This window comes from Sipha flava, unplaced genomic scaffold, assembly GCF_003268045.1.
Source record: "Sipha flava isolate LNK unplaced genomic scaffold, YSA_version1 197_pilon_pilon, whole genome shotgun sequence".
Taxonomy (NCBI): domain Eukaryota; kingdom Metazoa; phylum Arthropoda; class Insecta; order Hemiptera; family Aphididae; genus Sipha; species Sipha flava.
In genome coordinates this window covers 985027-1000437 of record NW_020272774.1, presented here as the reverse complement: position 1 = coordinate 1000437, position 15411 = coordinate 985027, and the positions used below count along the sequence as shown (strand labels likewise).

The 15411-nt window shown below is 34.2% G+C and overlaps 1 protein-coding gene across 1 annotated transcript in view; it reads left to right on the top strand.

Annotated features, from left to right (window-relative positions):
- The window catches only part of LOC112681795 (endoglucanase E-4-like), a 30638-nt gene extending 15906 nt beyond the window's left edge, over nucleotides 1-14732 (top strand). The window contains exons 3-9 of the mRNA XM_025552113.1: nucleotides 3820-3915; nucleotides 6195-6377; nucleotides 7140-7317; nucleotides 7476-7638; nucleotides 8025-8189; nucleotides 8630-8769; nucleotides 13192-14732. Coding sequence (XP_025407898.1) covers nucleotides 3820-3915; nucleotides 6195-6377; nucleotides 7140-7317; nucleotides 7476-7638; nucleotides 8025-8189; nucleotides 8630-8769; nucleotides 13192-13492 — 1226 coding nt within the window. The 3' untranslated portion in view covers nucleotides 13493-14732. The remainder of the gene's footprint in view (nucleotides 1-3819; nucleotides 3916-6194; nucleotides 6378-7139; nucleotides 7318-7475; nucleotides 7639-8024; nucleotides 8190-8629; nucleotides 8770-13191) is intronic.
- The last annotated feature ends 679 nt before the right edge of the window (nucleotides 14733-15411 follow it).

The window sequence follows — 15411 nt, the reverse complement described above, 5'->3', positions numbered from 1 at the left end:
AAAAAAAAACACTGGAAGGTTGAACAAAAGATAATCGAAAATGTTAGAGCATTCAATCGACCGGGCTTTTGTGCAAAAAATTATAATTATAATCACCATAATTAAATAAATGTATTAAAATAGAGACCAATCAAATTGCATTTATTTATGTATGATTGGTAAGAGCCTATGATATAACTGTCAGTTTTACCGACAAATATCTTAGATAGTCATTCGTAGATTTATTGTAATCAAATTTTAACCATATATCAGAAAAATATTACCGGTGTGGTGTCTAAAAAGAAAAAATATTTTATGATTGGTTTTTCTTGGAAATACTCAGTCCACAATATAATTCCACATTTAAATGTTTCATGTATATGTGTGTTAAGTGAGAAATTTTATTTATTTATTATTTTCATTTGATAATGTAATAAGTTATTGTTTTCTTTTCTTTCTATTAGGTAGTATTATTATTTTTTAAATTTTGTTATATATTTTTAAGAGTTTCGTGTTTTTTAAAGTACTAATAATAAACCCTATATTTCATCACTTAATCAGATTTACAGATGTAGTATGTTCTAGATTTATATTATATTACTTTTTTTAACATTAAATAATTATGTAAGATATAAAAATAAATGATCATTAATATATAAAAATACGCTGATTTTAAAAAAAGTATCCAGGGAGTTTGTAAGGGCTGATTGTCATCAAAATGTATATTTATTCCGGACCCTAACTGCGCATAGTATTCGTCATGTACCGGATTTCTTGAGTTTTAATTCCCATCGACATTAGATCGGATAATTTTATAACCGTACTAATCAATTTTGTGTACAACTCGAGCCAGAACCATTCCAACGCCGATTGTTAAACAATTGTTTAGGATTTCAAACGGCGAATAGAAAATTCGACATCCATATCGGATATGTTATTTATACGTACGTCGGATTTAGTTTCTAAAATATACGACCAAAATATGTTGTGCGTGTTTTCGACGCGTGGTCAATAAACTACCGATTTTGATCGGAAATGAAAAATACGTTTAACAGTTCAACGTGGAAATATTCTCGTATTGCACATTTCAACGTCGATCCGTCGGAATGTGCTAGTTAACGTGGATGAAATAGTAAATCACGTTTTCTCGAAAAACATACACAAACGTATTAAATTGTAACATGTGTTTTGCATTCGTAATACTTATGATTTATTTTTGAATAAAGATAAAATGTTGTTGATTTAGGTATTTTTTTTCCTTACATTTCGCAATTCTAATCTGTAGTAACGAATTCGTTTCATAGTTCCCAGACAGACGTTTATCATTTTTATTTCGCACGTGTAATTCATTTAGCAATTAACGCGCATTTTTTTCTAATTTTTTCCTCATTCTTGTTTGTACGTATAAAAAGGTATAATAATATTCTGTCCGCTCTTTGACATTGTTTTTCATGTGAAACTTCCATAGGCACGATAGCGGATTCGTAGGCATACGTGTAGAGACCAATAACCGTGACGGGCGTGTATTACCCGAGCAAAAAAAACAATTTAATCGTCATGCAGGCAGTATGATTCATAGTCATAATCGTGGTATCAAGCGATATTTATTAGTATATTTACATATAGTTTACTGTTTTTGAATTTAATTTTACTGTGACATTCAAATCTGTTGTCCCGTTGACTCGGGAGTCATTGCCTTAACCCTTGCCACGTCCCAGAACGGATCAATAGTTTTACTTTTATTGGACGCGATCCGGCACTCTCAGTTATTTTTAAGACGTTAAAGTTCGTTGACTAATGGCATCCTACTACATTTTACGTTCGGCCAAATACTTTTTTTTCCCCGAATATTTCCAGTAACTTTTTCACGTCATGTTTCGCACAATGTTTAGGTTACAAAATACGGTCGAACGAATTCGAATTTTCTAGCCATGAAAACATTTTGAACACAAATATTATCCATAGTCTTCACAACATTCTAATGTGTTTCGCGTTCTTGTAAAATAATTTCACTCTTCGTACAACCCTATGTTGTACAATCACCTTGTCAGGCATCTTCTGTTGCCCGTTCATAGTGTTCAAAACATCGCATTCCTGTCACTGCGTTAGCGCATCGATTTCGACGTGTCAAGCATTCGATGTGAACAAATGAATGTTGTAGTACGTCATACACCAACGTTATTGTTCTCGCGTTATCGTTGCACTACCGCCGCCGCATTCTTTTTAATATTTTAAATTTTCAAAAATTCTTGTAGTTTTTTTTTAACCATTTGCCTTACTAATCGTTAGCTAATCATTAGTTTTAGTTGATATCCACTTCGGAGTTTTAGTTCGAAACATCACGCCAACTGCACAACTTCAAAAGTTAGTAGCCAACTGAATGATTTGCAAATTCTTAAAACGGACTTGCAAATTTTTGCTAATCAATAGCTTTCGTTTGGTACTAATTTCATAGTTCTAGGTCGAAACAGGTGGGCTACGTTAAGTTGAACCAACTTTTAAATTTCTTGTTTCACGGTGAAAGTTTGGATTAACAAATTCTAAAAATTAACTTCACGAACGTGTTAAATCTGACGAGTTTACGGTTATATGACACACGAACGAAGAATCCGGTGAAAAATACGTACAACTTCGATTTTTCTTGTTTTTCTCGAAAAACTATTAGTAGATTTACGTGGACCGAGCGATAAACACGTACGGTTGTATTTGTGCATTATGCGTGTTATGAAGTCATCGAATACGAGAAAACCTGTTCACGAATATGACGCAATTAGATAGCGCACTTCGATCGGTATTCGATATATTAGTCATAATGGTCCATTCTGTACCTATACGTATTTCTCACATTTCTTTATGATATTCTAATTAGGATTTTCGAAGGCCGTGTGTGCTCGAAAGTCATGTGTGTACGAAAACTGTTATCCGAAAATGCAATTTTTTCAAAACGAAAAGCTTTGAAAATATCGTATTTTGACTGGTAATTACGAGTATATGCTAATGCGATGTAGAACGAATACATGTGATATTGTTACACGTTACGATACTACGGTAAACGAAACGGTTTTTTTCCCGATAAACGCTCAATACTACCTATAATTATTACACCCTCCCGACGAAAATCAATATTATCCCGTTAAAACATATCTATGTGTCGCCACAAACGGTTCGTGTAAGTAGGTATATCGGATACGTGGATAACTATTTAGACTTCATCTGTTTTACCACATTAACATACTCTATTTGCCATTATGTAAATATAAATGTATATCCGGTGTTTGTCTCTGATGTTTGTATTCGATTAATCTACACGCGGCCAACGGTACAATCAACTCTGGTAACAGTGTCGTACGTATCGTACCAAATGCTAGTGGCATAACCAGTATTTTTTAAATGTGAGGGGCTAAACACTTTTTTGAACAGGTCAGGTAAGAGTGGATTTGAGAGTTCACTCGTCACCTCCCTTCTCACCAATTTTATAAATGTATTTTTAGAATTTTAAAATATTTTTAATAATATTTATTAAAATATAATTTATAATAATAACGATGGTCAGTGGCTGTAGCATCGCCCTCAAAATAACATAGTATAAAAACTATATTGATCATAAAATTATAATGTTAGACGAGAGTCTATATCGTAGTGATAAAGACAAACACCCGTTATTCGTTAACATTTGGTTAGTGCCAAAGTTTTCAATTACTTAAATACCAAGTAGCAGTATACTAGTATGGTGCATACACATAAACATGACCGGTGAGGTAGGGCTATAGTCCCTTAGCTCTTGGCTACGCCATTGCCTAATGCGTATTCTTAATGTTTTTTTTTTCTTTTTTTTTCTAGCCGGTGACTTTGTGAAATTTGGTTTCACGATGGCGAGCACTACGACCATTTTGGCGTGGGGTTATTTGAACTATAAGGACGTGTATGTGGAAGCTAGTAAGTATCGTGTTTTTGTGCAAAACGAAAAAACTTCACGCGTACGAAACACAACGTAGAACACAACAAATACAATCATGGTTATGGATACCTCGGAATTGTTTCAAGGACGTATTTGAGCCGAGGTCATAGGGGGGAGAAACTAATTTTTCTTCAATATAAACTTAAAAATAATTTAGAATTCATTACCTACAGCTCATGTTCCTGTTATTAGCATCTGCTTAGATTTGGTACGTGATCTAGTGGTTTTTTTTGTAACTACTCAAGCGAGGTAACCATCGACGACAGATTATTATGGTGCACAATCTTCTATTATTTTGATTTTAAATTGTGTATTATATTATAGTACTATACTATCACAGGCTATATTATATTATATGATTTATGAACTATATTTATATTACATATTTACATCATTTCATAATATTACTGTGTGTGTGTTATATTATAGTAAGATATTAAAACTTTCAGATTTGTATGCATCTATTACAATTCGTAAATACTAGGTTATTAATTATAAATCATAATAAATTGTTCAAATATTAATAGTATTATTGATTCTATTTAATAATAGAAAAGATTTGCAGTAAATTTTAATCGACCATTATCATTAGACTATTTCGAAAATAATATGACAACCACAGCTATAGTTCTGCAGCCGTGATGACAACTTAAAATTATTGATAATAATAATAACTATTATTTACAACCACGATAGTCTGATATGTAAAATAAGCAATATATTTGTTGTATCAATATTATTCTAATAGAAATTCTATTTTAGTATTGCAAATATAGAGTACAGCTGTATAGAGCTTAGATAAAATATACTTAAAACATCAATTTAGGTTGTAACACTTGCAAAATTATATGTATATTGTTTATAATTAAAATATTAACCCATTATGATTGAAAAATGAAAATATTTAACAATTTTCAAAACTTTTTCATTATCTCGCAGTTAACGTGTATGCCGCCGTTCAACGGTTACCTCGTTTGAAGGGAAACGACGCCCACCGTTCAGATGCCATTAATGATAACCAGGGCTCGGAACCTATAGTACTTAAAATCATTAAAATAAGCACTTAAAAACATCATTATAAGCACTAAAATAAGCATTTAAAAAATTGAAAATCTAGCAAAAATATATATTAAAAAAAAAAAAACTATAAATTCTAACTAAAAAATCAAACAAAATAAAAATAAATCTTCACTTTCAAAAATTTTAATGGATTTTTTTGAAAAATAAAATATAAACTGTTTTCTTTGTTCCTGATTATTCTGACGTTTAACAATCAGTTCTATTTTCAGCGTTGGAATATCTTTGTTAACCCTACAACGATACCTTGGACAATGATAAACTACGTAACAATGTAGATAAAATAAGAATTATTTTTAATTTTAATTTTATCAAAAACGACTTTGCAGGATAAAGCTATAAAAGCGTAAAAAAAAACTGGTCAAATAAGCAAAAATAATCAGAAAACTTGAAATAAACATTTTTTTTAAAAAATCGCCGAAAAAAAGCAAAAAAAAGGCACTTTCAAATTTCATAATTGTACGTGTTTTAACTTGAAATATGCTTCTATAGCACTCTAATACATTTTGAGTCAATCCATAAAAATAAGCAAATGCTAAAACTCTCGAGCTCTGATAATAACATATTATAATGATAGACTAGTAATTTATATTCTTAATTATTTATACATTACATTTTTTAAATAAATCAATGTATTATATTCAAAAAAAAAAAATACGAGCTGTAGGGGGGGGGTGAATACATTCTTCGCTCCCACTCAAATACGCCCTTGAATTGTTTTCGAGGCCGGTACCTTCGAACGAACATATTAAATCAAACAAAACGAAATCGGACGTAAGTTTTTTCGTTGGCTAAAAATCGCTTAACAATCGTGGGGTTCATTTCACTCAAATGCTTGCCGTGAATAATGGTTAGTCGAGGCCCCGTTGGAAAAAATATGTATTATATCTCCCTACTGCGGAAACTCAAAATAAATTTTCCCGCCGTAAAGATTCCGTTGGAAGATTTCGTTATAATGAGGTTTTACGGGATTGACCGCACGTGCGGTCTTATATATTTTAAGTAAATATAATTAATGGTCTACGATCTTAATTTAAAAGAAATTGCAAGATCCTTAGGTCGGGTGGGATACAAGAATGGGTGAATAGTATTGACGTATTGTTTTTTTGAACTTTTAAGAACTATATAATAACAGTAATATTGTGATAATAATTCGTGTACGTTTGTTCACCGCACGCAGACGAATGGCAAAACGCACTGAGCTCGATCCGCTGGGCGGCCGAATACTTCATCAAGTGTCACGTCAGTGACTACGAGTTCTACGGACAGGTCGGTGACTTCAGCTTGGACCAAAGTTTCTGGGGCCGACCCGAAGACATGAATATGTCTAGGCCGGCGTACAAAATCGATAAGGAACGACCAGGTAAAAATATTCGCTAGCGGTATACGAATCCGTTGATACAGTTAGTTGTTTGCATAGTCGATAGACGCGTGATTGTTGACCATTCATACACGCTCGTGCATCTGTAACTGCATTACAGTGTTCGCCAACCTTGACTTTGATTAACTTTCGAGGCATATTCCTGCCAAAGTCTAGGATAAATCACGATAATCCGATTCAATGTAGGATATTCATTGTGATTCGAAAATCAAAACTAGACTTAGGAACGATCGTACGAGCGTATGGGTGGCGAACACGTGACGTGTTTCGACGTAGAACAATCACTTATTGCTCGTTAACACCGCGTAATGTTGTTCGAACACACGTAGTATAGATTATAGCTTAAAATACTTATACACACAGCGAAGTCTTGCAACCAACACTGTCTGCAGCTAATCGGCTTTTTTTCGCCACGTCCAGTCTTACTACTTTTATTTCCGCGTTCCCGTGTTTCAGTAAAACGCAACGGTTCAGTTCAATGCCACCCGATAATATTGATGGATATTACTCAATCAACGCGAACTATTCCAATGTGATACATGTGATGGAAATGACGATTGATTTCAACTCTTGTCCGATCGCTGTTTGAACGCGATCGGTTAATTTTTCAATCGATAATCCGCGTTAGCACAGCGGTCCCAAATCGGATGACACGTGTAGAATCACCAAGACTTCGCGCATTGTACTTATTTCAATGTACCACTGCTAACCCTGTATTGTGTGTGTTTTATTGCTTGCGTGTAGCTTCCGACTTGGCCGGGGAAACATCCGCCGCTCTTGCCGCCGTGCACATCGTGTTCGCCGACCTGGACGCAAATTTCTCGGCCGACTGTTTGAGTCACGCCAAGCAGCTGTACAAGTTTGGTACCCAGTACAGGGGACTGTACCACGACGCCATCGAAGGAACGTCGCAGTATTACGAGTAATGAAACGGACGAGAATAACATCGTATCATTTCAATCATTTTTGTCGTTTATCGCAACATACAAAACCGCGATAAATGAAAATTATGATTATGACATTATTCGCGCGTCGGTGTCTTGCACCTTTGATGAGAAATGTTTTATCATCGTTTTACAGGTCGACCGACTACGGCGACGAGCTGACGTGGGCTGCCGCGTGGCTATACAAGGCCACGAAGGAAGTTCAGTACTTGGAAGAAGCCGAACACATGTACGCAAAGTACGGACTCAATGAACGCCCGAATGAGTTTTACTACAATAAAAAAGCCGCAGGTGTGCAGGTACGTGATTCGAATAGGTAATACACATTATAAAAGTCCTCTCTCGTCTGCGACAATTCGACGACGATTCCATGTGATTTTGTCCGCCCCTAGGGTTGACCGAGAAAACGGTCTAATGGTCGAATCGATTATAAAACGTCGCTTTCGCGCGTAGCTGATGCCGTGTACCAGACGCGCGTCGCCGTTAATGTCTCGATAAAATTAATAGGAATCAAAATTCAAAATATTTGTCATACTTAAAAATCGACACAAAAACCAAATTCATATTTTATTTTTAACATTTTTGAACCGCCGAACCATGCACCATCGTGTCCATTATTTCACCCGCACCTGTCCACGCGATAACTGGTTGGCGTACCACAATCATATGATATGTTTTGTGATAGATGCTTATGGCCGAACTGACCAACGAGGCGAAGTATACAGAAGCGATTCGAAACTTTTGCGATTACAATTTATACGTCCAGAAAAAAACGCCCAAAGGACTGTTGTACATCGAAAAATCCGGTACGCTTTGTCACGCAGCGAACATCGCGTTCTTGTGTTTGCGGGTAAGTTGTGCCGGTCCGTTACACGGTTTTAATATTGTGTTTCTCGTTCGCCCGCAACGAAAAAACGTTGTTGAAATAATTTTGTCAGGATCGGAAACGGTCGTTTGTTTTGAACTAACTCCCCTGGTTCAGCGTTCGAGCAGCTTAATAGGTACCATACGAATATTACACGCTGATTTACCAATCAGTAGTGGAAACAACCATGTCGACGTAATTGATGTAATGATAGTTGAAAAAAAAAATCATCATTTCCATGTAAATACGTCCGAACGAGGGCCGATCGATTTATTGATCGTACGATCGAAATGATTCCGATCGAACGGTAACTGCAGATATCTTGATCATGAAGCCGAAAGTTCTTTAGCGTGTAAAAACGACCGATTCCGATTTATTTCAGCATTCGTTTCAGTACATAATGTCATTTCGTATTTTACTCACAGGCCGCCGATATCGGTATAATGTCAACGCAGTACAGGGAATTCGCTAAGGAACAGATTCATTACTCATTGGGAAACGGAGGGCGGAGCTACGTAATAGGATTCGGAAAAAACTATCCCCGACAACCTCATCATGCAGCAAGGTAAATCTTTCTCAACATCATTTATCGTTTATTGTTATGTATTAAATTATACCTATTCAAAACTGTAAGCGATTCTCGAAACGAGGTTTAACGGAGTGTCTGCGATCAGTAGTCCGATTTTACAAGGGGTTTTGTAAAGCAATTCATAGTATTTTTTGAAAAAAATATTTTATGATTCGAGTCAATAATATTTAAAATTTTTAAGAAAATAAATTACTAGTAGCGAGAGAAAAAGTTAGTTATATATTGTTTTTTATATATCGCCTTAATCGTTTGAGTTATCCACTTTAGACAAACAGCTGTTCGATTTGACTGGCGCACAGTGGGACAAATTAAACTTTTAGGCGGTCAAAAATATAAAATTATATTTTGTTTTGTTTTTACTTATTTACTATTTAATATAATTAGAATTAATTTAAAAATACAAAACAAATCTAAAAAAAACAATTTAATAGCATAATAAACTAACAAATTAAAAATATTAAGTCTAATCACTACTACTTTCAGCTTCTTCTTCATTCGACTCTTTTTCTTCGGAGTTTTCAATATTCAATAAATGAATTGCGTCTGGAGGCAGTTTAGTTGATGACACTTTCCTCGGAGGTCTTAATCCTGTTATTATCGGGTCAGATGTTATCAAAAGAAAGTTAAATAAATCAGTGTTTGTGTTAATACGTGACGATTTTCTTGAATGGTGTTCTCGGAATCGTATATAGTCTTTGTTCCGTGACTCTTGCGCTTCATCAGATAACTCTCCAATGGGAACAAGGGCATATTTTATCGCTAAAGAGCCATGCATCAAAATTTTATGGACGCTTGGAGGCATATGGTACCAATTATATAACTTAACATAAAGTTTAGCTGTTTCTTTGGAATATTCATCAAATTTTTCATAATTAATTTCATGACCACTAGAAATTACTGATAATATTATTGAAAATCTATGGATTAGGCAAATATCAACTCCTGTAATCTCTGACACTTTTTCTGGGTTCTTAAAAAATCTTCGAGCAACATTCCCCGTATTTGATGTACCCTTACCCTGAACCACTCTATCAACTTTTAAGCCCAATTCTTCCCAAAGACGAGATTGAATATCTTTCTTTTTTTCTGAAATTAAAATTTTTTGTTCAACAGTTTTTCTTTTTGTTGTAGAGGCTGATTCTAATTTATATGCAATATGTAAAATACACTCTAAAAATTTGATCCAGGCATGCAATGTGGATAAACCGTACTTAAGATTATCTTCATTGATTTGAAATTTTTGCATATGGTCTAAATTGTTCATATTTGTAGGGTTGCATTTACAAATAAAACAAACTTGGCTTGAAGATCCTGTTAAAGTGTTAATTACTTTGCCATCAATCATCGTCATAATCATTGTATAACGAATAGACACTACATTATTATTTATATTTAATTTTAAGGGCTTTAGTTCTGCAATTTCTTTCTCCACTTTTTGCACCTCATTTTTTGTGGTTTCTACAGTCTCTTTATTATACATTAATTTTATTGGTCTGCAATAACGCGTAGATGAAGGTGTTGGATTTTTCCATAAAATTGTATTGTTTTTTGAAATTTTTGTAATTCCCGTAAGTCGCAATGGGACCAAAGAAAATAAAAAAACACTTGCATCTGTTATATTTTGATCGTTGAATGTTTGATGGTACTCACTATGACCAGAACTTCCATCACAACCCCACTTACATAACAAATTAAGGTCTGTATACACTTCATCAAGATTCATATTACTATCAAATTCAAAAGTTTTAAATAATCTAGTTAGTGTATGATCTAACAAACATTGAAGTGGAACAGAAGCTTTTTCCTCGCGAATTTCTATACCTTCGGGGTAACATCTTTCTTTTGCCAAACGAATACGATGATATGAAGGATAAATATTAGCTCCACGTTGTTTGGCCCCGAGTCTAGTTATATGATAAGCGTTTTTCGTCATGCGTGTGTCAACTATAAAAGCTAGAGCTTCATCTTCGGTATATGACATAACAGTTTTAGAACTATTTTTATACATATTTTTAATTTTGATTGCTCTACGAGGAGAGTATTCAGTTATTTGGCTTAACATATCAGCAGCTGCTCGTTTCCCTTCAGAGTACAAAGTATTTTTCGTAGCACAAATCAATACCTCACTTGTTGTCGTCTTCCTTAAATATTCAGTTTGCCTACGTTTTGAACGGTCACTTAAATCAAAAAAAGATTTACGTGGCCTACCTCGACTTGTTGATGGTTGGTAGTCTATTTCATTTATTGCTATAAATGGAATGTTAAAATCTAATTGTAGCCAATTTTCATTTTTAATTAAAAATTTTGACATACACCTATTAGATTCTTTCCATTTTTTATTAACTGTACTACAAAATCCTTCAATTTTCCCTTTAATGCATTTTTCAAAGTCCTCATAAGAATTCCACTCATCACCAAGCTTATTATGCAAATACATGGTCAAGGTATTTCGGACCTCACAAGAACTTGTATGTAAAGCAAATCCAGATTTTCTTAATTCTTCAATTAAACAACGGTTTTTAACTTTTTTTACAATTTCAGATTTATCTATAAGAAATAATTAAAAATAATTGTAATTTAAATCGTAATTCAAAAAGGGGCAACTTTGAGCAACTTTTCAATGTAGTATTATAAAGAAAATATGATTATGTACGAAACAAATAACAATTGCTACCTCTAAGAGCCCCTAAATAATTTTTCTACTCAATTATTTTATAAAAAAAGTACAATTTCTTTAATTGGACGATAAATATTCATATTTGTAAATTTTAATTTATGGTATAAATACTAATCAATACACTTACTCGGTGCTATATGTTGATCCATTTTAGATATACAAAACTCCAAAACAACTTGTATAATATTTATTAACGAAAAACTAAAATCTATAATACACACGCTCACGGTGTGAATGCATGAAATTCACAAATTTTTATGAACTACAGCTACATTTATCAGCTCATTAGTTAATGATTATCGAATGTTGCGATATACTTGGTATCGAGAGATAAGTGGCAACAACTTTAGTAGTTTATAGTCACTGATTACGACACTGAAATTTACTATTTTTGACCGCCTAAAAGTTTGATTTGTCCCACTGTGTGGCGTAAACCAGGATTTTAGTTTTTGAAAATTAGAATGGCCTATCACTTTGTTACGAACACAAATAAACGAAATATATGTATACATTTTATTATATTTTTCCTTTAAATATGTAAGTTATTCAGCAAACTTTGTTCGCACAGTATCGAATTTTCGCAGACATATAAACAATATATTAAATAATAACTGCTTCACCTTAAAAATTCATAGACATTACATTAATTTCTACGGACTCGTGTGTATATTGTTATCGTAGAGCTACTAACATAGGATTACGATTTCGTTTTTGATTCGATTTCGATAACAGAATAATAATGATATTTATCTTTCAGATGTTAACGTGTAACACGGGAATAATATTTAATGTTCTTGAAAAACAGAAAAAACTTAAATTTTTTTTTTGCAGTCTTTTAATATTTAGACAAATGTTATAAAGTTTAATAAAATTTCATCTTATACCTTTTATCACGTTATCTTCATACAGACGCGCAGTTATATACCATGGCACGTGCTTCAATACTTATTAATTTTATAGCATTTAAGTACGATTGCACTAGTGGGGATTACAACTGCACACTCCGCAGATCCCGTGAAAACTACCGTTATAATTACGACCATGCTTCGGTCGTTGTCTGGTCACTACAATATTGTATTCGATCGTTCATATCTCCAGCCGTATCTCCTCACAACCCAAAGTATTCGAGAAATTTTTTTTTATGCCACGATTTAACTCGTAATTAGTTAAACAGATTGCATAATATGTGTGATATTGATGCAGCAAAAAAAAAAAAAATACACTGCGAGTGAAAGGGTTGCATAGAAAACGTAAAAAAAAATTCTTAAATACCTACGGAGTGGGGATGTTGACGTGGACGTTACGAACAGTATATAGCAGGACAACCGTTGGTGCTAAAATTACGTGTTTCCGTTTAAAAACATGTTTCGGGGCCAGATTAAGAAAAGCTACTACATACATACATCTCGGGGACCCGCTAAAATATTGGTCGGCATTTTTTTTTTTTCATTACTTAATGGTAAACGCATCATTTAAACATACACATAGTGCACTTTATGTTATGCTACGAACAGCGATTAGATAATGCGATCAGATAATTGATAATAGATAGTTGATCATACTTAGATCAATGATTTTTGACGAGCGTACAGTTCGGTTTGTTGATTTGGATCGGCGGCACGATGAATTCTGTTCGATCACCCGACCAGTCCATCCCCCTGTACGATCGCGAACGGACAAATACAATTGTAAAACGTGCGTACGCCGTTTCTGGTTTTCAGCTCTTGTCCAAACCGACCGGCGCCGTGCAGCTGGGAGGCGTACCGGAGCCCGAAGCCGAACCCTCAGATCCTGTATGGCGCGCTGGTCAGCGGACCAGACGAGAACGACAACTACATGGACCTGCGGGAGGAGAGCGTGTACAACGAGGTGACGTTGGACTACAACGCGGGCTTCCAGTCAGCCGTGGCGGGGCTCAGGCAGCTGGAACTCGCGGCCGGCGGGAAGAAATCGTACCGGTCGGAGGACCTGTTCAACTGGAACTGGTCAAACATTTTCGCGCCGAACGTGACCAACGCCTAACACCGGTCAAGGCGGACACCGTTAAGAGAGAAAAAAAGAAAAAACTTAAAAAAATATAATATTAAAAAAAACACATTCCAAAACTTATACACCCCTTCCGCCCTCTCCCTCTTATTGTTTTCTTCTTGCTGGCACGCGATTCCTTTATTTATCACCCTGCCCCCTCCCACCCATGTGTATTTTTTCGCATCAAAGGTGACTTCGGCTCAACCACGACCCACGTTGATTGATTGACTCGGAATCCTTCCCCTCCCCTCTCCATCACTTTATATTATAATTGATCAGTGACGTTAGTGGTGCGGAATAATTTCTTTTTATAATTTTTTTTCGTTCCAGTGGTCTTGCACCTTCGGGTTTTGCGATCGACGGAACATCATTTCTTCGTCTTCAAATACTTTCAACTCGACATCGTATACTTGGAGATTGTACTTTGAAATTGAACGTAACCGAATAATAAACAGTTCGAATAAAATGGATCGTGTTCCAAGTCACGTTTTCCGATTATGTTATTTTTACGCAAACAGCGAACCTCGAATCTGCTTCCTGAACAGTACTCTGTTTAGAAAAAATAAAAAAAAATGAAAGCTCTAAAGAATTTTTAAGCTGCTCACTTTATCTTGATTTTTTTTTCCAAACACTGACATCAGTTTTTCAGGGTGTATTACGGTAGTTATCTAAAAGCGGGAAATGTTCCCGAATACTATAAATTATAATAGTACACACGTGGGTGAAGATACGTTCAATGCACTGCCTACCTACAGGTTCATCTATGATAGTTAAGGGGAGGGTTGTATTGTCAGACTGCGTGGAGGAAATAAAGTGTTAAAGTTTCTGGAATTTCGAATTGTGATATTGATTTATAATGTTTTGGGATAACTTGTTGCAGCACTACGTACATGTTGTCGGCACGTTATGTGAATAGGCGCATAGCGACGTCTCGTAACAAAAATTCAAACGAGTCCTAGTAGTTTTTGGATTAAAAATAAATGTTTAAAAAATAAGAGCACCGACAATAGCGTTACGTACTCAGACTCCGGACCGTACTCGTTGTTACGTCGCGTACGGTGCACGACAAATGTTACGAGAAAAAAGTTTATTTTTCAACCATTCAAGTCTTCAGTGATTTAAAACAGCGTGTCGGACCTACTATGTATAATTTTATTTAATAATGTTTATTTGCGTGTACAACGTAATGTAGTAAAACTAGATTTTTTAAAATATATGTAATTTATTTAATTTACTCAAGGTTTACGTTTTTTTCGCACTTAAGTATTACCGTGTGGCTATATATGTATATCCATATTGACAATATGATTTCGTTGCATTCAATAGCATAACAAAGACTTGAACCTGCCACAAAATGTTCTCATATTTTTGTCGTATTGTAAGTATTTTACTAACTTATTTTAAAGTGGTTCGATCATTTATTTATTTTTCTATTTTCAAAACTTCTTTCATAATTTTCAACTGACTTTAACCCCTGTTCTGTATCCAGTAAAATCCTTATCCAATCTCTAGACGTACGTTGCCCCAACCACCACCCAACAAAAATTTGCAATTTTTTTCGTACCAATATTTAGTACTTAATTTATGCGATTTTTTATTTCAAACAACGTGATGTTACAATATATTGTGTTTTTATAATTTGTTGTGGTAAATGTGTGATATTTTTAAAAGATTAATTTGAGAAATGAGAAATATTAAACTTTTGTTTAACTTTTGTGTCATTTTTCTCCTATAAGATTGAATTATCAAATTAATCATAAAAATTATTATTAAAACAAAATGTCAAAATAAATTATTTGTTTACATTAGAAAAACTATTTTCCACTGTTTTTAAATACTTGTTAAGAGAAACGTGAAATATTTCTTAATAAAAGGTTCATCGGTTATAGTTTTTTTATATTTTTAATAAATTT